The sequence below is a fragment of the Pelodiscus sinensis genome, chromosome 17 (genome assembly GCF_052426305.1).
Source record: "Pelodiscus sinensis isolate ZL-2025 chromosome 17, ASM5242630v1, whole genome shotgun sequence".
NCBI lineage: Eukaryota > Metazoa > Chordata > Testudines > Trionychidae > Pelodiscus > Pelodiscus sinensis.
Window position 1 is genome coordinate 4,435,337 of NC_143068.1, and position 22,656 is coordinate 4,457,992.

The window sequence follows — 22,656 nt, forward strand, 5'->3', positions numbered from 1 at the left end:
GAAGTACCTGCGGGGGCAACAGATATGCACTGGTGGCTCATCGATCGAGAAGGAAGATCTGACAGTCCAGTAGCTGGAAGTGGAAGCGACACATTCAGAAGGGATGGAGATCCCGGTGATTTGCTAAGGGAAGTGGTAACATCTCCATCCCTGTCTAGTTTTGACTGAAGACTGGCTTCTTTTCAGAAAGGTCTGCTCTGGTTGAACAGGGATCATGGAGAGGTCTCTAGCCGGAGGCCAGAGGAGATGATCACAGGGCTTTCCTCTGAGCAGTGAGAAGCCCCAGGAGCTGCTTTGTACTGGGCCACTTGCAGTGCAATCCTCTCTGCCCTTGCAGCAGCCTACAAACCTGCTCAGCCAGTTAGTGTCTGTCTGGTCCAGAGCCACATCCTCTGCTCTAGCCTCGCCCGCACTTCCTTGCTCCCTGGGCCTCAGCCATTTCCAGGCACTGGAGACAGAGAAGATGGCTACCCTTGCACTTGATCAGGAAAGCGTTTGTCATTCTCGGGTGCCTAACGTACACACCCTCCCTCCCCACAGGAGCGGGGCATGCACCACCTTCCTTTTCTCTTTGTTAAGCTAAATGGCACGCGCCTCGCTCCAGTCTTTCACTGTGAGGCAGGTTTTGCTGCAGCATGTGCAAATGTGAATGCTGCTTTGTCAGGGTAGATAGAAGCAAACGCCGCTGTTGGGGGCAGAAGTGCTGACAAACAACGTTCACCCCTCTGCCTTTTAGCGACAGGGCTGCAGGCACGGCCTTGTCATGAAAAGCTGCGAAATGTGGCATCCCTGTGCTGTTCCTGAGCATCATTGCTAGGGAGCTAGCACCTGAGGGGCCTAGGTGGCTAACCTGGGTGTCGCTGGTACGGCTCCTCAGGGAACCAGCACTTTCACCAACGTGTGAGAGCAGCACAGCTGCTGCAGCATTTCTGGGCAGACCTGCTCTGAGAGTGCCGCTGTGCACACTGCACAACCCACAGCAACAGCCGCTTGTCTGCTCCTACACCAAACTCCTGGGGAGTAATGGCACCCAATGCTGGCGTGGGGCACCCTGCCTAGATGGGCAGAAGGGTGCTCACACTGCTCCCAGCCCCAGCCAAAATGGGGATATTTTCAAATACTTCCGATCTGTGCGTCATAAAACATCCCCCTCTGCCGTCCCTGACTCAGCCAACCATGTCAAGTCAAGTGGAGAGGCTCCTTGAACTCCATTGAACTTCCCCTTCCTGTTTTCACATTTATTTCTACAACCCAGTTAGGCCTCCTTGATTCTCTTTCTGGCCCCAGGACAGACTACAGAAGCCTGGGGGCGCTGCTCTGATGTGCGCCACCTGAGAGACCATCCACCAGCTTGGGACCCACAGAGCTCATTTTCCTCCAGCCATTTCCCCCCAAGTGCCTGCTGCTGCACGGAGGAAAGCGGAGGAGCTATGACAGCACGAGGCCCAGCCAGGGTTCCCTTAATAAAGTGCTGCTGCTAGCACCAGGGAAGGAGAATCAGCTCATTGTTCATGTTCCTTCTTTCCCGGTTTAGCCTCTCCTCCTCCTTCCTTTCCTGGCCCTGTGCCAGGCTGCCCTCCATGTCCACTTTCCTTCATTCTCTCCTTTCTGCAGGTCCACAGCCTCCACCCTCAGATACCCCACTGTAAGTATTAAGGGGGCTGAGACAGAGAGGTGCTTCGTTCCCGCCGAGCCACAGCGCCTCTGGCAGAATGGTGTTGCTAACCAGAGCAATGTGCTGTCTCCCCAACAGACCCAACGTGGCTCTCCATTAACCTGGGCATCCTAATCTGCATTGAGTGCTCTGGGATTCATCGGGAGATGGGCGTGCACCACTCGCGCATCCAGTCTCTGTCTCTGGACAAGCTGACAACCTCCGAGCTCTTGGTAGGGAACTGTCTGTGTGTACGGTCTCAGGGTGCCCCCTCCGCGCCACCGCTGCCCCACTAGCCCCAATGGTTCCCCCGCCTCTGCTGTTGCACAGATGCACTTCCTCAGGCAGCCCTCCACTCTGCGCAGGCCCACCCCTACTCTGCTGCCAGCCGCGCGCACACCCACACTCTGCTGCCAGCTACGCACACACCTCCCCCACACTGCTGTCAGCCACGCGCAGGCCCACCCCCACTCTGTTGCCAGCCACATGCATGCCCCCCCGCTCTGCTGCCAGCCACATGCATATACCCCCAGGCTGTGTCTACATCGGCGCCCTTTTCCGTAAAAGGGATGCTAATGCGACACTTCGGAATTGCAAATGCCACAGGAGATTTAAATATCCCCCGCGGCATTTGCATGAACATGGCTGTCGCTACTCACAGCACGGAGTAGGTAGTTCGAATTAGGCTCTCTAATTCAAACTACCGGTACACCTAGGGAGAGAGCCTAATATAAACTACATACTCCGTGCCACGTGTAGCTGCGGGCACGGAGTCCGCACTAAGGGGGATTTAAAAATGGCAGCGCCCGGCAAGATGCAAATGAAGCCCGGGATATTTAAATCCCGGGCTTCATTTGCAACTTCGAATGCCTATATTAGCCACCCTAGTTCGAACTAGGGGGCTAGTGTAGACATACCCCCACTCTGCTGCCAGCCACACGCATATACCCCCACTCTGCTGCCAGCCACACGCATATACCCCCACTGTGTTGCCAGCCACACACATATACCCCCACTCTGCTGCCAGCCACACGCATATACCCCCACTCTGCTGCCAGCCACGTGCATATACCTCCACTCTGCTGCCAGCCACGTGCATATACCCCCACTCTGCTGCCAGCCACGTGCATATACCTCCACTCTGCTGCCAGCCACGTGCATATACCTCCACTCTGCTGCCAGCCACGTGCATATACCCCCACTCTGCTGCCAGCCACACGCATATACCCCCACTCTGCTGCCAGCCACACGCATATACCTCCACTCTGCTGCCAGCCACACGCATATACCCCCACTCTGCTGCCAGCCACGTGCATATACCTCCACTCTGCTGCCAGCCACGTGCATATACCCCCACTCTGCTGCCAGCCACACGCATATACCCCCACTCTGCTGCCAGCCACGTGCATATACCCCCACTCTGTTGCCAGCCACGTGCATATACCTCCACTCTGCTTCCAGCCACACGCACGCCCCCCCACTCTGCTGCTAGCCACGTGCATATACCTCCACTCTGCTGCCAGCCACGTGCATATACCCCCACTCTGCTGCCAGCCACGTGCATATACCTCCACTCTGCTGCCAGCCACATGCATATACCCCCACTCTGCTGCCAGCCACGTGCATATACCTCCACTCTGCTGCCAGCCACGTGCATATACCTCCACTCTGCTGCCAGCCACACGCATATACCCCCACTCTGCTGCCAGCCACGTGCATATACCTCCACTCTGCTGCCAGCCACGTGCATATACCCCCACTCTGCTGCTAGCCACACGCACACTGTTGGGGTATCCATCCCACTCTACTGCCACCCCTGAAGCACTCCCTCAGGGTGCTTTCCCTGCTCCACTGCCGCCAACACACACATCTTTATCTGCCACCATCGTCAGCTGCTGCCTATACACAACCCCTCTGGCACACCTTGCTCCACTGCCTCCCGCCTGCCTGCCCTCCTGCTCCATTGCTGCCTGCCCGCCCTCCTTTGAGGTGTCCGTCCTGCTCCACTGCCACCCTTTTGCCACCTTCAGGCCCCTTCCCCCGCTCAGCCGCTGCCCACACACGCTCCCTGGGAGTGCTCCCCTGCTCTGCTGAAGCTTGGATAGTGCATTGCATGGGCAGAAGCTAGTTATAGCATGGGCAGGGGCATCTAAGCAGCTTACAGTGAGAGGTGGACTCTGTATGTCCATGCCTTCCTGGCCCTTCCCAGCCCACACCCCACCGTACTCTGACTGGCACACACTCCCGGCTCTCACCAGGATGCTGTATGTCCTGCTAACCTGTCTTTTGCTTGATTGTGTTGCAGCTGGCCAAGAATATTGGCAATTCTGGCTTTAACGACATTCTGGAAGCCAACCTTCCCAGCCCTTTGCCAAAGCCCACAGCTGGCAGTGATATGTAAGTAGTTTCTTGGGGAGCCTGGTGTGAGGGCGAATCTCTCCATATTGGGCATTAGCTATAGAGCTTCATAGTGATTAGCCTATCTCCTGTGCTGTGTGTTCCCAGTTGCTCTTCCAGCTTTCTTGGAACAGATGCCTGGGTTCCTCTGGGCTGGGAAGGTCAGAGTGTTCCCCTCTAAGCCCCACTCCTCACAGTGCTTAGCCATGGGAATGAGGGGCCAGCCAGCAATTCTTTCTGGAGGATTCCCCGAACTGCTCTGGCATTGAAGGACAGACACAGCAGAGAGGCAGTGTAGGCAGGAAGGATGTGACTGACTTCAGGGCTGAGATTTCCAAAGCTGCCTGGGGCATGGGTGGATGGTGTCCTTTAATGTTACTGATGGATTCCCGTGGGTGCAAATGGGAGCAGTTCCACCAGTGCTGAGCACGTTGGAAAATACTCCTCCACGTGGGAAGGTGTCCTAGGGGCCAACCCTTAGTAATCACCGTGACATCTCTTACATTTCAGCTCAAACCATGGGCCCCACTCTCCATTGCCCCAGCACACAGCGGGTCTTGGGCCCAAGGGCATGGCGAGCAGTGCATGCTACTGAATTAGAATGGTAGCACTGGTGTAAATGCCCATACCTGGTGCACCTCAAAGTGAGATCAGGCCCAATATTAGTGAGGACCGAAATCTGACAAAGGGAGTGGAAACCACAGCAGAAATAACACAGCAAGATTCATTCTGGAAGGATGTACTGCTGTAGGGAAAATAACACCACAAAAGCCTGCAGCAGGTGAGACTAGGCACAGCTGCAGAAGAGCTAGCAATCAGCAAATTCCACTGCTCAGCCAGTACACTGAGGTACCCCAAAGCTACGTCTACATTGGCCCCTATTACGGAATAGGCATGCAAATGTAGCACTACTTGCAAGTAGGAATAAGAGATCCTCCAGAATAGGGCTTTATTCCGGAGGATCGCGCCAGTCTGGACGCTTTTCTCCGGCTTATCTCCAAGCCGGAAAAAAGCGGCGGCCATGAAAATGCAAATGCCACGGGGGATATTTAAATCCCCCGCCGATTTTCCTCTTCCAAAGTGCTACATTTGCATGCCTATTCCGTAATAGACGGCCAATGTAGACACAGCCCAAGTGAATCTGGATATATGGATAAAGGTGCCACTCTCCGAGCAGGAAGGCAACAGCACTGGCACCTCTCAAGCTCCCTGGACTTTGAAGTCAAGGATGGCAGTCTCTTCCTAAGCCCTGCTCTAGTTTAACCAAAATTTCTAGGCTGGATCCAGAAACCCCGGGGGGTATGTCTACACTACCCTCCTAGTTCGAACTAGGAGGGTAATGTATGCATACCGCACTTGCTAATGAAGCCCGGGATTTGAATTTCCCGGGCTTCATTAGCATAAGCGGGGAGCCGCCATTTTTAAATCCCCGCTGCTTCGAACCCCGTGTAGCGCGGCTACACGGCTCCCCGCTTATGCTAATGAAGCCCGGGAAATTCAAATCCCGGGCTTCATTAGCAAGTGCGGTATGCATACATTACCCCGCTAGTTCGAACAAGCGGGGTAGTGTAGACATACCCTGGGTGAGTTCTCCAGCCTGTGTTTGCAGGAGGTCAGACTAGATGATGCTAATAGTCCCTCTGGTGTTAACATCTAAGAATCAGTAAACACTGCATCCAGCTCTGGGCATTTCTCTGTCAGAAAGATGCAGACAAAGGCCCAAGAGCAATGGAAACAGCCATGAATCATTGAATCATAGAAGACTAGGGTTTGAAGAGACCACAGGAAGTTATCCAATCCAACTCCTGCTCAAAGCAGGACCAACCCCAACTAAACCATCCCAGACAGGGCTATGTCAAGACTGGCCTTAAAAAAACTCTAGCAATGGAGATTCCACCACTTCTCTAGGCAACCCATTCCAGTGCTTCACCATCCTCCTAGGGAAATAGTTTTTCCTAATCTCCAACCTAGACCTCCCCCACTGCAACTTGAGACCATTGCTCCTTGTTCAGCCCTCTGTCACCACTGAGAACAGCCTGGCTTCATCCTCTTTGGAATCCCCCTTCAGAGAGTTGAAGGCTATCACGTCCCCCTTCATTCTCTTTTGCAGGCTAAGTAAGCCCAGTTCCTTCAGCCTCTGCTCCTAAATTGTGCCCCAGCCCCTTAATAATTTTTTATCCTGTCTGTGGGATTGTCTCCAATTTGTCCATATCCTTTCTGTAGTGGGGGGGGGGGGGGGAGGAGAGAGCCCAAACCTGGAGCAGCTCTCCAAATATAGCTTCACCAGAGCTAAGTAGAAGGGAAGAATCTCTTCCCTTGATGTGCTGGCAGTGCACCTACTAATGAAGCCCAAAATGTTGTTAGCCTACTTGGCAGCAAGGACATGCTGTTGACTCATAACTTGTCCACTGTCATCCCTGGGTCCTTTTCTGTAAAACTGCTACTTAGCCAGTCAGTCCCCAGCCTGTAGCAATGCTTGGGATTCCTCCATCCCAAGTGCAGGACTCTGCATTTGTGCTTGTTGAACCTCATCAGATTTCTTTTGGCAAGATCCTCCAATTAATCAGGTCACTCTGGAAGCCAACCCTACCATCCAATGTATGTACCCCTCCCCCCAGCTTAGTGCCATCTGTGAACTTGCTGGTGTGCAATCCATCCCCTCATCCAGATCATTAATGAAGATGCTGTACAAAACCAGTCCGAAGACAGACCCCTAGGGCACTCCACTTGCTAGCAGTTGCCAACTAGGCATCAAGCCATTGATCCACTACCCATTGAGCCTGATGATCTGGCCAGCTTTCTATCCACCTTACAGAGGACGTAAAGCAAGAGGCCCTGCTATATATGGAAAGAATAGAGAGCTCAATTTGCAGAGCTTTGGCTAATGCAAGACTGTCTGGGGGAGGGGCATGCACGGCCACGTGCTGCGTGGTCCAAATGTGATCTGGAGGGAATGGGAGGAAATTGAGAGAGGGAAAAGAAGCTGCATCTCAAAAAGTGCCCTCTGGTGGTGAGCTATATGAGGTGATGCAAGCACCTCCCAGGGGACAGGGAAGGAATCCCATGATTTGAGGTTTTTAAAACTAAATAGGATAAAATGCTAGAAAACAAACCCCAGGGAACAATCCTGCCCTAGCCCAGGGTAGGCTGGAGGTGCTGGCAGGTGTCTCCATTGCTTGTTTCCACCATCCAGTGAGCCATAGCATTGGCTTCTGGTGAAAGCCCTTGAAGCCTGCCAGTTCAGAGGGGCGGTAGGGTTGATGTGCTCTTGTGCAGCATGCTGGTGCTCTGCTCTGCTCCCCCTCCCCTTTTGTCCTGCACCGTGCCTTAGCTTAGTGCATTGAAATCCTCTGTACTCTGCCTGACAAATCCACAGAGTGCCCCCAGTCAGGGCAGCACTGCTAATGTGACATGTCAAAATCACGGGTCAAGCCCAGACCTCATGAAGTGATAACATGGAATGTTCTTTGCTGTTGAGTTTGTGGTCTATTCACCTACATGTATGACCTGGCTTCCAGTGTCCAGAAACTGCCTTTGGGAAGATAAAACCCCAAATACTTCCATGTAAACATGTGACTTCAGGAGCTGCGATTTAAGATAGCAGCAATGTCTCCAGAGTGGGCAGTGCTTCTGGAGCAGGGTGTGGGGAGTGGTACAGCAGGTTGGCGGCCACGCAAGAGGAAAAGAAGGGCAGAGATAAAGAAGGAGCCAGCAGAAATAGAGGAGAGGAAGCACTGCCCCTCTGCTGATACCTGCCTCGAAACCTCAAGTCTGAGCAGGAGCAATCGTGCTCCAGGGCTTGCACAGTCTCATGTGGATTCGAACTCTCCTCCCACCCCAGGGCCCTTCGTAAAGATTTCATCATTTCCAAGTACATGGAGAGGAAATATGCCCAGAGGAAAGCCAGGAGCCCAGCTGCCCACTCCCAGGGGCTGCAGGAAGCCATCAGGTGGAAGGACATATTTGCATTGCTCCAGGCCTATGCCGAAAAGGTGGATTTAAGTGAGCCTGTTCTGGAGCCTATGGAGGTAAGGATGCCCCTGTACTGGGTACCCCAAGAGACCCACAATGTAGATGGAAAGGAACAGCGAGGCAGAGACAGTGCAGACGAGGCAGTGGGACAAATCTGATGTTTGTTTGATACGATAACAAGTGGATAAGGGAGAAGTGGTAGGTGCGGTATACCTAGAATTTAATGAAGCATTTGATATGGTCTCTCATGACCTTCTTATCAATAAACTAGGCAAACACAATTTAGATGGGGCTACTATAAGGTGGGTGCATAACTGGCTGGATAACCGTTCTCAGAGAGTAGTTATTAATGGTTCACAAACACGCTGGAAAGGCATAACAAGTGGTGTTCCGCAGGGTTCTATTTTTGGGACCAGTCCCATTCAATATCTTCATCAACTATTTAGATGATGGCATAGAGAGTACACTTATTAAGTTTGCAGATACCACCAAGCTGGGAGGGGTTGCAAGTGCTTTGGAGGATAGGGTCATAATTCAAAATGATCTGGACAAACTGGAGAAATGATATCTAAAAGGGTGTCACAAGGAGGAAGGAGAAAATTTGTTCCTTTTGGTTACTGAGGACAGGACAAGGAGTAATGGGCTTAAAGTGCAGCAGGGGAGGTTTAGATTGGACATTAGGAAAAAGTTCCTAACTGTCAGGGTGGTCAAATATTGGAATAAATTGCCAAGGGAGGTGGTGGAATCTCCCTCTCTGGAGATATTTAAGAACAGGTTAGATAGACATCTGTCAGGGATGGTGTAGACGGAGCTTGGTCCTGCCTTGAGGGCGGGGGGCTGGACTCGATGACCTCTCGAGGTCCCTTCCAGTCCTATTATTCTATGATTCTATGATTCTATCTGAGGTAAATAGGATGAAATTTAATAAGGACAAATGCAAAATGCTCCACTTAGGAAAGAACAATCAGTTTCACACATACAAAATGGGAAGTGACTGCTCTAGGAGGGAGTACTGCAGAAAGGGATCTAGGGGTCATAGTGGACCACAAGTTAAATATGAGTCAACAATATGACACCGTTGGAAAAAAAGCAAACATGATTCTGGAATGCTTCAACAGGAGTGTTGTGAGCTAGATTTACAGAATACATGATGCAGCCCTTCTCTACTTTACATTTTCTTCATGGGCATTTCTAAAATGATTTTATACTTTATGAAGGCTTAAGAGTATATTTAAAGTAATCACGCCAGATTACTACATATATAAACTCACTGAAACAAGGACATTGTTTTAAATTAATCAACCAGAGCAGTTTAGTGTGTTCATAACAAAATCCATTGCTTTTAGAAAAAGGGAACACTATTTCAATACATGCTTATGAAATTTTACCATATTTATACATTAAAAATATGTTTCCAAAGATTTTAGTAATAAAAAAGGATTTTATATCTTAATAAGGTACTAATTTTGATGGAGGGTTCTCTAAAAACTAGTTAATCAAATAGTCAGAAGTGACAGGGAAACTCATTTGTCCTCGTTCCATGAATCTATGCGCTGTGTAGATGTGCCAAATTTTGAAAAGTTATTTTGAAATACAGTCAAAATAAGATACTCAGTTTGCATAGCACAAATTATGTATCTTATTTTGAGTTTAGGCTGCTGTGTAGATGCACCAGTACAGTCTGGTGTTTGCTCAGTGGGGCCCTGTTCTATGCACTACTGCAGTATGCTGCTCCTAATTACTGATTCCTTACGATTAGGGTAAGAGTGTATATGAACCTTCTGTGATGGGTTCCCTGGGATGTCTCCTGAAACCATGCGACCACTGTGCCCCTTAACTCTCCAGCCTGGGCTGTCTCTCAGTGATAAGCAGCAAACCCCTCCAGAGGCTATCATCACTCAGCACAAGAGCATGTGGGGCCCGCTACCCAGCTAGACTGGCTGAATACACTTATGAATCATACAGAGAAAGGCGGGAGGCAAACCCTCCAGTTCCCAGCCTTGTATCTCAGAAATATGCACCATCCTGCACTGCTCAAGATCCTTTCTTAAGCTATGCAGGATAATGAATTGGTTCACCACGTCATTAATAGAAAGAGGATACACAGCAGCCTTTGCAAACTGAGCAGATTTATGAGACACTTCAGGCAACCTCACTGGTAAAAATAAACAGTAAAGCAAATGTATTGACAATAAAAGCTAGAATTCAAGTGACTGTAAGTGATAGGCAACAAGTCAGAGTGGTTTCCAAAATAAAATAAATATAAGCACACGTCTAAACTCCTTATTAGAGTGGGCAGCAACTAGATGACTCTGTTCTTCTCACCCCACTGGATACTAGGGATGTAAACGACTAGTTGACTATCCAATAAGCAAAAGCTTATCGGATAGTCGACTAGTCCCTACACTGCTCACTCCCCCCCCCCCCTTGTTGCCTCTATCAGAGTGGATGTTTTCAGAGAACTATGCACCATGACGCCAAGATCTCTCTCTTGAGTGGTTAGAGCTAAATTAGTCCCCATCATTTTGTATATATAGTTGAGATTATTTTTTCCAAAGGGCATTAGTTTGCATTTATCAACATTAACATTCATTTGCCATTTTGTTGCTCCATCACCTAGTTTTGTGAGATCCTTTTGAAGCTCTTCACAGTCTACTTTGTTCTTAACTATCTTGAGCAGTTAAGGATTATCTACAAATTTTGCCACCTCACTATTTACCCTGTTCTCCAGATCATTTATAAATAGGCTAAATAGGATCGGTCCCAGTATAGACCCTTAGGAGACACCACTAGTTACCTCTGTCCATGCTGAAAACTGACCTTTTATTCCTACCCTTTGTTTCCTGTCTTTTAACCAGTTATCAGCCCATGAAAGACCTTCCCTTTTATCCCATGACAACTAACTTTGCTTAAGAACCTTTGGTGAGGGACCTTGTCAAAGGCTTTCTGGAAATCTAAGTACACTATATCCACTGGATCTCCCTTTGTCCATGTGATTTTGACCCCCTCAAAGAACTCTAGTAAGGCATGATTTCCCTTTACAGCAGTGTTCCGCGGCACACCGGTGTGCCGCGAGGCAGTCAGAGGTGTGCCGCAGACAACAACAGAATTCAAAATGGCTGCCCTTAAAGAGATTGATTGATTGATTGCTCAATAACTGTCCCCCTGACCCTTCCCCCTTTTTGGGAGGGGGTCAACAAAAAATCCTTGGTGTTCCTCATTAAACAAATGTATTGTTTGGTGTTCCTTGATATTAAAAAGTTTAAGAAACACTGTTTTACAGAATCCACGTTGACTTTTCCTCAACAAATTATGTTCATCTATGTGTCTGACAATTCTGTTCTTAACTATAGTTTCATCTAATTTGCCCAGTACTGATATTAGACTGATCAGTCTGTAATTGCTAGGATCACCTCTAGAGCTCTTTTTAAATATTGGTGTCACACTAGCTATCTTCCAGTCATTAGGTACAGAAGCTGAGTTAAAGTATAGATTATAAACCACAGTTAATGATTCCACATTTTCACATCTGAGTTGTTTCAGAGCTCTTGGGAAAATGTCATCTGGTCCTGGTGATTTGTTACTGTTTAGTTTATCAGTCTGTTTCAAAACCACCTCTGGCACCTCAATCTGGGACACTTTCTCAGAATTGTCACCTAAAAAGAATGGCTCAGGTGTGGGAATCTTCCTAGCATCCTTAGCCACGAAGACCAAAGAAAAGATATCCAGACACTCGCTGTTTGTATCTTGTTCATAGGAATCCGGGGAAACCGTTCTCCACTTGGCAGTGTTGTTAGCAGACCGAACCTCCCTGCACATTGTTGATTTTCTGGTGCAGAACAGGTAACCTGATTCTAGCAGGGACAGGGCTGCGGCTCAGGCCAAGACACATAATACAGTCAGCGGAGTTAGTGCTGCTGGAAGGTTCTGGATAGCTTTGGACACTAAATGCCTCTGAATAGCCCCTGAAGTACCACGAGCACCAGGGTATTTCCCTGTGAAAGTGCCTCAGTTTTGACTTGGGGAAACCACCTTTAATGTTAGAGGGGAATTCACAACCATGGTCCTTCCCTGATTTCTCCGCTGAGGGGAGCAATGAGATCTGATGGGAATGAGAATTTTCCAGCTGGAACATGTGTCTTCCCGGATGGTTCAGCCCATGCCTCTCATGTCCATCACTGAACAGCTTGCAATGGGCATGCCCACCCTGACTGAGGCCCACAGGCTCCATAACCCATTAAAAATTAAGCGACCCAGCCCAGCTCAAAGATGAGCTTCCCAAGGGCTAGCTCTTGCTTTTCAGAATGAGTCTGGTTCTTCCTGAGCAGGCAGGGTTCCTTCTGCGTTTGAGCCCAGTGCACCATTGACTGTGGTGGAAATAGCATTCAAGTCTATCTCCATGAGGGTGCCTCACTGAGACTGAGCCTTGTAATCTGTCTCCATGATCATCGTCTCCAGTTTACAGATGGGAGAATGGAGGCTCAAAGGGAGAAAGCGACTTGGGCACGGTGGCATAAGACACCTTTTGGAGCTGGGAATGGATTCAGTTCTCCTGGATTCCTGTCCTCACAAACAAGGACAATGTGTGGGGATAACGTGCTCCCAAACACCATGTGTGGGAGGAGCCAGCCAATAGCCAGCAGGGTAACTAGCTGGAGGGCTAGTCTGTCCCCCCTGCACTCACTGGCAGCAGCAGGGAGAAGCAGAGCAAGGCAGCCCCAGCTGCTTTGCTCTCCCAGCTGCACCTCTCCAGGGGAGGGGGTGACACCCCCCTACATTCCCCATCAGGAGTAGAGCAATGCAGCTCAGGGAGCAAAGCAGTGAGTCTGGGTCTGGCAGAGCCCTGCTGCCAGCGTTGGCCTCTGGCTCTGTTATCCCCCCAACCAGCCTCAGTTGGGGGAAGAGGCAGGGTGGGGAGGGAACAGGGATGTGGAGAGCTGGGGTCTGGGACAGAGGGAACCCTTCCCAGCCCTTCCCCTGGCTGGGGGAGGTAACATGGTCATTAGTCCCCCTCCCCCCCAGCTCCCCTCTCACCAATCACCCCTGCATACAAAACTGTCTTCCTTGTAGTACAGTGGTCTCCAACTTTTTTAAGCACAATATCACTTTTTAAATTTGTCAGTCCAGGATCTACCTCAAACCCAAATACCCCCGCCCTGCCCCACCCCTTCACAGAGGCCCAAATACCCACCCCTGTCCTCTTCGGTCTGTGGAGATAAAGGCAGGGGACACCTGTCACTCTGTCCCCCTCTCCCGTACCCTGTCTCCCCCACTCTGCACAACAAGTAGGAGCAGCAGGGTCAGTGGGGAAAGGAGCAGCTGAAGTGCCAGCACTTGCTAGCCTCCCAGCCAAACCAGTCAGGATCACCTATCAAAGGCTCCAAGATCTACCAGTAGATCCTGATCTACCGGTTGGTGACCACTGTTGTAGAAACTTCAGGCGGTAGCCGAGTTAGTCTGTTATAGAAAAAAACAGCAAGCAAATGGTCTGGTAGCACTTTATAGACTAACAGAACATGTAGATGGTATCTTGAGCTTTCGTGGGCTAACCCCTTATCTTCTGCATCACCTCCTGCATTGTCAGCATTTCACTTGACTTCTAATCCCCACTTCTCCTTGCCAGCATTATTATGCTCTTTCCACCTCGATAGCATCTTCTATGGTGGTTGGACAAGCGGTGCTATCCACAGTTACTACCACACGGCTCCAAACCCACCTCCGCGAGCCGACAACTGCTGTGTAGTCACCCAGAGTGGAGCACCCACGGGGACCACTCGAAGGAGAAGAAAGAGTTACTCACCTTGTGCAGTAACGGTTGTTCTTCGAGATGTGTCCCCGTGGGTGCTCCACTACCCTCCCTCCTTCCCCTGCTTGGAGCCTGATACTCTGGCGGGTAGAGAAGGAACGGAGGAGCCGCGCGCGCGCAGGTGCCCCTTCAGTCCCAACGACACTAGAGGGCGCTACGGCACCTGCGCGCCGCGGCAGAAACAGCTAGAAAAAGTCTCCGGTCGCCGGCGTGAGGACGCACCAGCACCCAGAGTGGAGCACCCACAGGGACACATCTCAAAGAACAACCATTACTGCACAAGGTGAGTAACTCTTTCTTTTCAAGGGACTGGATAGTAAACAAAAGTGTTTTTATGAACTATAAAAAGTCAGATATAAGTGAATGCAAGTGAAAACAGACAGATCAAAGTAAGTTACTAATTTAAAATAAAATGTGCCAGCTAATTCTAATACACTGAGGCTACGTCTAAACTACACCTCTCTGTCAACAGAGAGATGTAGATTAGGCACATCGACATTGCTAATGAATCAGAGATTTAAATATCCCGTGCCTCATTAGCATAAACATGGCCACCGCTTTTTCTCTAAACAGAGTTTTTTCGAAAAAAAACCCAGCAGTCTAGATGCGGCTCTGTTGAAAATAAACCCTTTTTTGACAGCTCCTGTGTTCCTCAAAAAATGAGGTTTACAGGAGCTGTCAAAAAAGGGTTTATTTTTGACAGATCCACGTCTAGACTGCCATTTTTTCGAAAAAACTTCATTTTGAAAAAAAGCGGCAGCCATGTTTATGCTAATGAGGCTCAGGATATTTAAATCCCTGCTTCATTAGCAATGTCGATGTGCCTAATCTATATCTCTCTGTCGACAGAGAGGTGTAGTTTAGATGTACCCTAAGAAACTTGTTACATGCAAATTCTTACCCTAAACAGTTCTTATCTCAGGCTACAGTTGATCTTTTAATGACGTGGGCCCAGCAGCTTTGCCTCCACCCTTTCTCTACAGTTATTTGTTTTCAGGTCTCTTCGTGTATATCTTCTTAGCATGGGGAGGCAATTTCCAAAGCCAGCTGAAGACAAAGACTGATTGCTTTCCATTCCTTAAATAGACAAGAACCCTTTGTTCAGTCTCCCCATCCCCTTGAAAAAGTATCACATTCAAGATGGATGGCAGTACCAAGTGGTACAGTCACATGTCTTTCTAGGAGAGACCACAGTTTGGGCTCACTGGAAAATAAAACCATTCATGGGTCGTTGGTTTGAGTACTGAGCCATTAAGTTCCTAAAGTATCAGTAATGGCCCTCATTAGAAAATTTAGAATTAAAAACAGATTTACAGTCCATATTTCTAACTTTATACACAAGCATGAGACATGCACAAATAGAATATACTCATTCAGCAGATTGTAACTTTAAAAAGTCTATGTTACATGATCTGTTTTGCATAAAATGTCTTTGAGATATGTATTGTCATATTCAGAAGCCAATTTTCATAAAGCATGAGGGCAGCTGTGACCTATCCCTTTTAAGACCCTGCCTTAATCTGGGCCTAGTCAGCCCCTGCCAGTCAGCACTGCGTTATCCTCCACCCATAACAAGTTGTCTCCTCCTGCCTAAAGCCATGGGCCAAAACACCCTCTAGTGGCCACAGAATGAACTTCAATTGCTGTCCACAGCAGTGAAATGCGCAAGTTTCCAGCGGAGCTGTCAGCAGAGCTGCCCAATGCACAAGAGCCACACAGTAGACTGGATGTTTGGCCAAGCCGTGGTGAGCTCTGCTCACCAGTCGCGCGGCTCTGCGAATGCGCAGATCGTTCTGCGCATACGCAGATTGCTCTGCGCCGGCTCTTGCGGGTTGTAATCTACTCGCCACGGGCGTGTAGATTACATTATTTGTCGAGCCCTGTTCATGTGCATTGGCTAGAAGCCGAATGCTGGATATTGTAGTTTCTGATCTATGTTCCTGTAAGTTACGGAGGTTTGGGGTCAAATGTCACACACCTATGAGGAGAGGCTGAGGGATTTGGGCTTATTTAGTCTGCAGAAGCGAAGAATGAGGGGGGATTTGATAGCAGCCTTCAACTTCCTGAAGGGAGGTTCCAAAGAGGATGGAGAGAGGCTGTTCTCAGTGGTGAAGGAGCAATGGTCTCAACTTATAGTGGGGGAGGTCTAGGTTGGATATTAGGAAAAACTATTTCCCTAGGAGGGTGGGGAAGCACTGGGATGGGTTACCTAGGGAGGTGGTGGAATCTCCATCCCTAGAAGTTTTTAAGTCTCAGCTTGACAAAGCTTTGGCTGGGTTGATTTAGTTGGGATTGGTCCTGCTTTGGGCAGGGGCCTGGACTTGATGACCTCTTGAGAACTGTTCTGTCTCAGGCATACTCATGCTGACTATCCTTTGCCACAGTGGGAGCCTTGAGAAGCAGACAGAGAAGGGGAACACACCACTTCATTACTGCTGCTTCCACAATAAACCTGAGTGCCTCAAGCTCCTTGTGAGAGCCAAAGCCAGCATTGCCATCAGTAAGTGACTGCGCGGGCTGTGATCTCCAAACACGACAGAAGGGCTTGGGTGGGGTCCTTATTTTGTACAGTATCAGAGGGGTAGCCGTGTTAGTCTGGATCTGCAAAAGCAACAAGGAGTCCTGTGGCACCTTATAGACTAACAGATGTATTGGAGCATACGCTTTCGTGGGCAAAGATGAAAAGCTTATGCACCAATACATCCAAGCTGTGCATGCATCTGACGAAGTGGGTCTTTGCCCACGAAAGCGTATGCTCCAATACATCTGTTAGTCTATAAGGTGCCACAGGAGTCATTGTCATTTTTATTTTGTACAGTGTCACTCGTGGGGCCAATGTCTGCTCTCTGCACCCTGCATCTCTTACTGAGAACAGAACAGGAGCTCTTTGCACTAGGTACTAGACCAAATGCAATAGAGGGAGCATGTAGAATCAAGGGCTTTTATACTCAGAATGTGCAGTGTTGTATAGCCACAGGACAGTATGTCTCCGGAGCAGTGCAGAGGTGCCTCTGACAGGGTCTGCAGTACATGGTGTGGAACAGGGATCATGGCTTTTCTCTGGTTAGAGAAGTCAGGTGCTGATCTTCAATGACTCAGTGGGTGGTAGGAATCCTGATTCCTTCAGAAGATACCTGGACAGAGGTAGGATAACCAATCTTGTGGATAAGGAAGTAGAGGTGGATGTGGCATACCTAGATTTTTGAAAGGCATCTGACAAGGTCTCGCATGACCTTCTTATCAATAAACTAGGCAAATACAACTTAGATGGGGCTACTATAAGGTGGGTACATAACTGGCTGGATAACCATTCTCAGAGAGTAGTTATTAATGGTTCACAAACATGCTGGAAGGGCATAACAAGTGGGGTTCTGCAGGGGTCTATTTTTGGGACCAGTTCCATTCAATATCTTCCTCAATGTTTTAGACGATGGCATAGAGAGTACACTTATTAAGTTAGCAGATGATACCAAGCTGGGAGGGGTTTCAAGAGTTTTGGAGAATAGGGTCACAATTCACAATGATCCGGACAAACTGGAGAAATGGTCTGAGGTAAACAGGATGAAGTTTAATAAAGACAAATGCAAAATTCTCCACTTAGGAAGGAACAGTCAGTTTCACACATACAGAATGGGAAGTGATTGTTTAGGAAGGAGTACTGCTGAAGGATCTAGGGGTCATAGTGGACCACAGGCTAAATATGAGTCAACAATGGACACTGTTGCAAAAAAAAAAGGCAAATATGTTTCTGGGATGCATTAACAGGAGTGTTGTGAGGGACCTGAATTTCTGAGAAATCTTCCTTACTTTGTATGACGGGGTGAGGTCACAGACGACCCCTCAGGGGGGCCTCCTGTGGTGCTGACACGGCCACTGCCACTCGCCTTCCCGCTCTCTGGGGCTTCTCTCTGCCCGGTCCTGCTGGGCCAGCTCTGCTGGTCTCCCCCAGCCAAGGCCCTGAGGTCCCTGCTGCCACTGAGAAGCAGCACCGACACGGAACCACTTCGGTCCAAAGAGAGTGCAGTTTAGGGCCCAGCCTCCTGAGAGAGCACTCCCCAGATGGGATCAAACCCCGAAGAATTAGGTAAGCTCCCTTTAGCAATGAAAGGAGGAATGTGCACACTGGTTGCTCCCCCCCCCCCCCCCCGTAACAATCACTTACACTGGGTTTGATAGAAAATAAAAATGGTTTTATTAAGTGGAAGCCGTAGGGTTTAAGTAGCAATAAGTGAAAACGGGCAGAGCAAAGACAGTTACAAATGAAAAGAAAGAAAAACGCTTGGCTAATTCTACACTGAAACCTCAGTGCAAACTTAATCAAACTCACCGTAAAACCTCTTTTCCAGCTGCCACAGTAAACCAGGGCTGTCTCCCTCCCACTCCCCCACCCCACCTCGGATCTCAGGCTCCTTCCTTCAGGTGCAGCCCAGCCAAAAGACCCAGGCCTCTGCTTTCCTACTCCTTTTGTTAAGGAGTTGAGGCCCCTCCCTACCAACCACTGCTCAGACTTAAGGACAAAAGAGATTGTTTAACAGTTGCTCATCAAGACTTGGGGTATGTCTACACTACCCCGCTAGTTCGAACTAGCGGGGTAATGTAGGCATACCGCACTTGCAAATGAAGCCCGGGATTTGAATTTCCCGGGCTTCATTTGCATAAGCGGGGAGCCGCCATTTTTAAAACCCCGCTGGTTCGAACCCTGTGCAGCGCGGCTACACGGGGCTCGAACTAGGTAGTTCGGACTAGGATTCCTATTCCGAACTACCGGTACACCTCGTTCCACGGAAGTTTTATTCCCAAGATCTAGTGTCATGGCTCCTTTTCCACTCTGGCATGATAAATGCAGAAGTGGGGGCCAGCAAGTGTACCCCAAAGCCTTATCTACCAGGCTTTGGTATAAAAATTCCCCCAAAATCTTAAAAAACTAGATCTTGGGAATAAAACTTCCGCTGCCACCACCCAAATGTTGATAAAGAAATCAGGGGAAAGATCATTTGGGAAATCTTATCCCTAAAATAAAAATCAAGGCACACAATTAACCACTGCCAGGTTAATAAAAAGAAAAGAAAGAACTTTTATTATTACAACAATATTCCTGTTGCAAACATAATGACTAGATAGGGAGGTAACAAAATATACTCATGGAGAAACTCCATCGGCCTAGAACTTAGTTACAAAGAAAAGCCAAAACATCTTTTAAACAGTGCCAGATCTCAGATCCCATACCCAATCCATAAAACAATAAAACCTAACGAAACTACCTAAACTTTACCCTACTTACAGAAAATGAAGAATGGTGTCTTGGAGAGAGAGAGAGACATGCTTGTCCCTCCCTGTAGCTGCAGAGAACTCTCCCAGAGAGACAAAAGGGGAAAGGAAAAAACCCAAATTCCTTTGTCCCAGTTTGAAAAATCCCACCTACATTCCTATTGGTCACTCCACCTGGCTAGGTGTAGTTAACCCCTTAATCCCCAGGCTGCTGGCTAACCCTCATAATCATGACAGGGGCTATCAAGCAGTCTAGGGGGTTTTATAAAGGAGTGAGTCAGCTACCAGGGTGGTGGTGAACAGGGGCTCTTAACGGAGTTTAGAGAGGGCGTTGGGAAGGGGGCAAGATATACTTGCCATTCTTTAATATCTTTTCACTACACTCCTGCCCTTCAAGGAGGCATTTAATAACATCTGAGGAATCTCTCAGAAGGAAGGCAGGTATGGATGGTGATAGCTCTGCTGTTGTTATCTGCACAGCATGTGCATGTTTGTCTTCCTCCCGGAAGAAGGGATTTCATCTGCACTAAGTGCAAGCTGGTCACCATTTTGGAAGAAAAAATGAGAGGACTGGAGGCCCAAGTATGGACCCTACGTTCTGTCAGAGAGGATGAAGACTTCCTCGATAGAAGGCAGCGTTTGATCCTGCAGGCACGCCAGGCTGAAGAGCCAGCCAGGGCAGTACAGGACACGGAAGAAAACTGGCAGCATGTAACCTCTACAAGGAGAAGAAGGCCAACTCAGGTGTCCCCCATACCTGTAGAGATAAGGAACCGCTTTCAGGCTCTTTCCACAGGCACTGCAGTGGAAAATGCTTTGGCAGGAACCTCTCATGGAAGAAATCAGAAGGGAACACCATTTACCGGAAGGCATGGGATGCGCAGTCCTAGGGATGGGGGTTCCACGACCACCCCCTGAAAAGAAGATGGGTGGTGGTCAGGGACTCCCTCCTAAGAGGAACTGAATCATCCATCTGCCATCCAGGCCTGCAGTCTCGAGAAGTGTGCTGCTTACTGGGAGCAGTGAACAAGAGTCTTCCGAAAGTGATTAAACCTTCAGATCATGACCCCTTCCTGCTTCTCCATGTAGGAACTAATGATACAGCCAAGAATGACCTTGAGCAGGTCACAGCAGATGATGTAGCGCTGGGAAGAAGGATCAAGGAACCTGAAGCGCAAGTGGTGTTTTCGTCCATCTTTCCGGTTGAAGGAAAAGGTCCGGGTAGGCATCGTCGAATTGAGGAAGTAAATGCGTGGTTGCACAGGTGGTGTTGCAGAGAGGGCTTTGGTTTGACTGTGGGACTCTGTTCCGGGCACAAGGATTGTTAGGAAGAGATGGGATCCACCTAACCAAGAGAGGAAAGAGCATCTTTGTGGGCAGGCTTGCAAACCGAGTGAGGAGGGCTTTAAACTAGGTTCATTGGGGGACAGTGACCAAAGCCCAGAGGTAAGTGAGGAAGTCGGACACTGGGAAGAATCACAAGGAGGAACGAGCAACAACAGAGGACCCCTGATTTGGATGGAGAAGGCAGGGCGATCAACTGGTTATTAAGGTGTTTGTAAACCAATGCGAGAAGCCTGGGAAACAAACAGGAAGAATTAGAAGCCCTGGCCCAGTTGAAGAACTATGATTTGATTGGAATAACGGATGGGACAACTCACATGACTGGAGCACTGTCATGGAAGGAGTGATGTTGTGGTTGGTGTCTGCTATAGACCACTGGATCAGGTGGATGAGGTAGATGAAGCTTCCTTTGGATAACTGAGAGAAGTTTCCAGATCACAGGCCCTGGTTCTCGTGGGGGACTTTAATCACCCTGACGTCTGTTGGGAGACCAATACGGCAGTACACAGACAATCCAGGACGTTTTTGGAGAATGTTGGGGATAACTTCTTGGTACAAGTGCTGAAGGAACCGACCAGGGGCCATATGCAGCTTGACCTGCTGCTCACAAACAGGGAGGAATTAGTAGAGGAAGTAGAAGTGGGTGACAACCTGGGGAGCAGTGAACATGAGATGGTAGATTTCAGGATGCTGACCAAAGGAAGAAAGAAGAGTAGCAAAATACACACCCTGGACTTCAAAAGAGCAGACTTTGATTCCCTAAGGGCAAGTCTACACTGCAAAGTTAATTCGAAATAACAGCCGTTATTTCAAATTAACTTTAATAGCGTCTATACATGCAAACTGCTATTTCGAAATTAATTCAAAATAGCAGAGCGCTTAATTTGAATTTGGTAAACCTCATTCTACGAGGAGTAACACCAAATTCGAAATACCTATTTCGAATTAAGTGCTGTGTAGACACTTAATTTGAAATAGGGGGCCTCCAGCCCTTCCCAGGGAGCCCTGGTGGCCACTCTGGGCACAACGAGAAAAACTTACTCTCCTCTCCCCTAGCCTCGGAGCTATTAAAGGGGTAGACCCTGGCCACAGTGCCTGTGCCAGCTCCAAGCCTGCCAGTCCAGAGCCAGCAGTGGCCACTGGGGCCCCTGACTCAGGGGCCCCAAAACATGAGTCAGCAAGCTACTGGCAGCCAGCCCTCCACTGCTCCCCAGGAGCCTGCCAGGGGCTGGAGAAGGCGGGCGCCTTTCTGGTCCAGGGTGAAGATCATGGACCTTATTCAGGTTTGTGGGGGGGGGGGGGTGCCCCCAACGTCCATGATCTCCGCACTAGATGGAGGAACGTGGCCATCTATGGCAGGATAGCTACCAGCCTGGCCACCAAAGAGCAGGTTTGCATGAAAATCAAGTTGGTCTGGCGAGACCCCCAACTCTAAGCCCTGAGCTTCCCCTCCCCCTTCTTCCCCTTGCTTCACCCTTCTAGCTCCCTCCTCCCAGGTTTCCCCCTCCCCTCTCCCACCTCCTTTTCCCAGTCTTCCCAGAGGTTCATCCCCCCCCCCCAGTTTTGTTCAGTAAACCCAGTTTCTGTTTTTGAACATACGTGTCTTTTGTTTGACATCAAGAAGTGGAGCTAGGGAGGGGTAAGTGGAAAGACGTGAGGGAGGAATGGGGCACGAGCCCCCGGTGGGGAGGACCGGGGTAGCTCTGAGGGCTCCGCGGGGTGAACGCTCTCCCGCAGGGCCTCCTCGATCCTGACAGCCCCCCAATGGACCTCCCCGAATGTCAGCCTGCAGCAAGTGCAGCTGGGCTAATGGCAATGACCCCACGAGACGCACAGGTGTGCCCAGGGGCAGCTCTGGCTCCATGTGGCCGAGTGCTGTGGTGTCCCGAGTACAGGCACTCAGGGCACTCCAAGACAGGACTGCTTTGCTGTCCCTCATCGAGGTACACAAGCAAGCAGGGAACCCTGAGAACTGTCTGTCCAGGGTGGGGGAAGGGTCCCTTTAAGCATTGAGCTCAGTTAGCCTCAGGAGCAGCCCCACACAGTAAGTCCTAACTTGATGCCCTGCCGGCACTGGTTCTGGGCAGTCTTAACTTCGGTCCAGGGTCCACTCAGTGTGGACTCACTATTTCAAAATAGGTTTTGTGTGTAGACCCATTAATTTGAATTAGCTTAATTCAAATTAACTATTTCAAATTAAATTAACTCGAATTAA

General features: G+C 49.3%; 1 protein-coding gene across 4 annotated transcripts in view; it reads left to right on the forward strand.

Moving 5' to 3' along the window:
• Positions 1 to 22,656, forward strand: part of LOC102448900 (arf-GAP with SH3 domain, ANK repeat and PH domain-containing protein 1-like) — a 103,315-nt gene that overhangs the window by 60,630 nt on the left and 20,029 nt on the right. For all 4 annotated transcript variants that reach the window (XM_075901428.2, XM_075901426.2, XM_075901434.2 and 1 more), the window contains 5 exons: positions 1,754 to 1,887; positions 3,960 to 4,051; positions 7,893 to 8,079; positions 11,781 to 11,866; positions 16,214 to 16,329. In XM_075901428.2, coding sequence (XP_075757543.2) covers positions 1,754 to 1,887; positions 3,960 to 4,051; positions 7,893 to 8,079; positions 11,781 to 11,866; positions 16,214 to 16,329 — 615 coding nt within the window. The remainder of the gene's footprint in view (positions 1 to 1,753; positions 1,888 to 3,959; positions 4,052 to 7,892; positions 8,080 to 11,780; positions 11,867 to 16,213; positions 16,330 to 22,656) is intronic.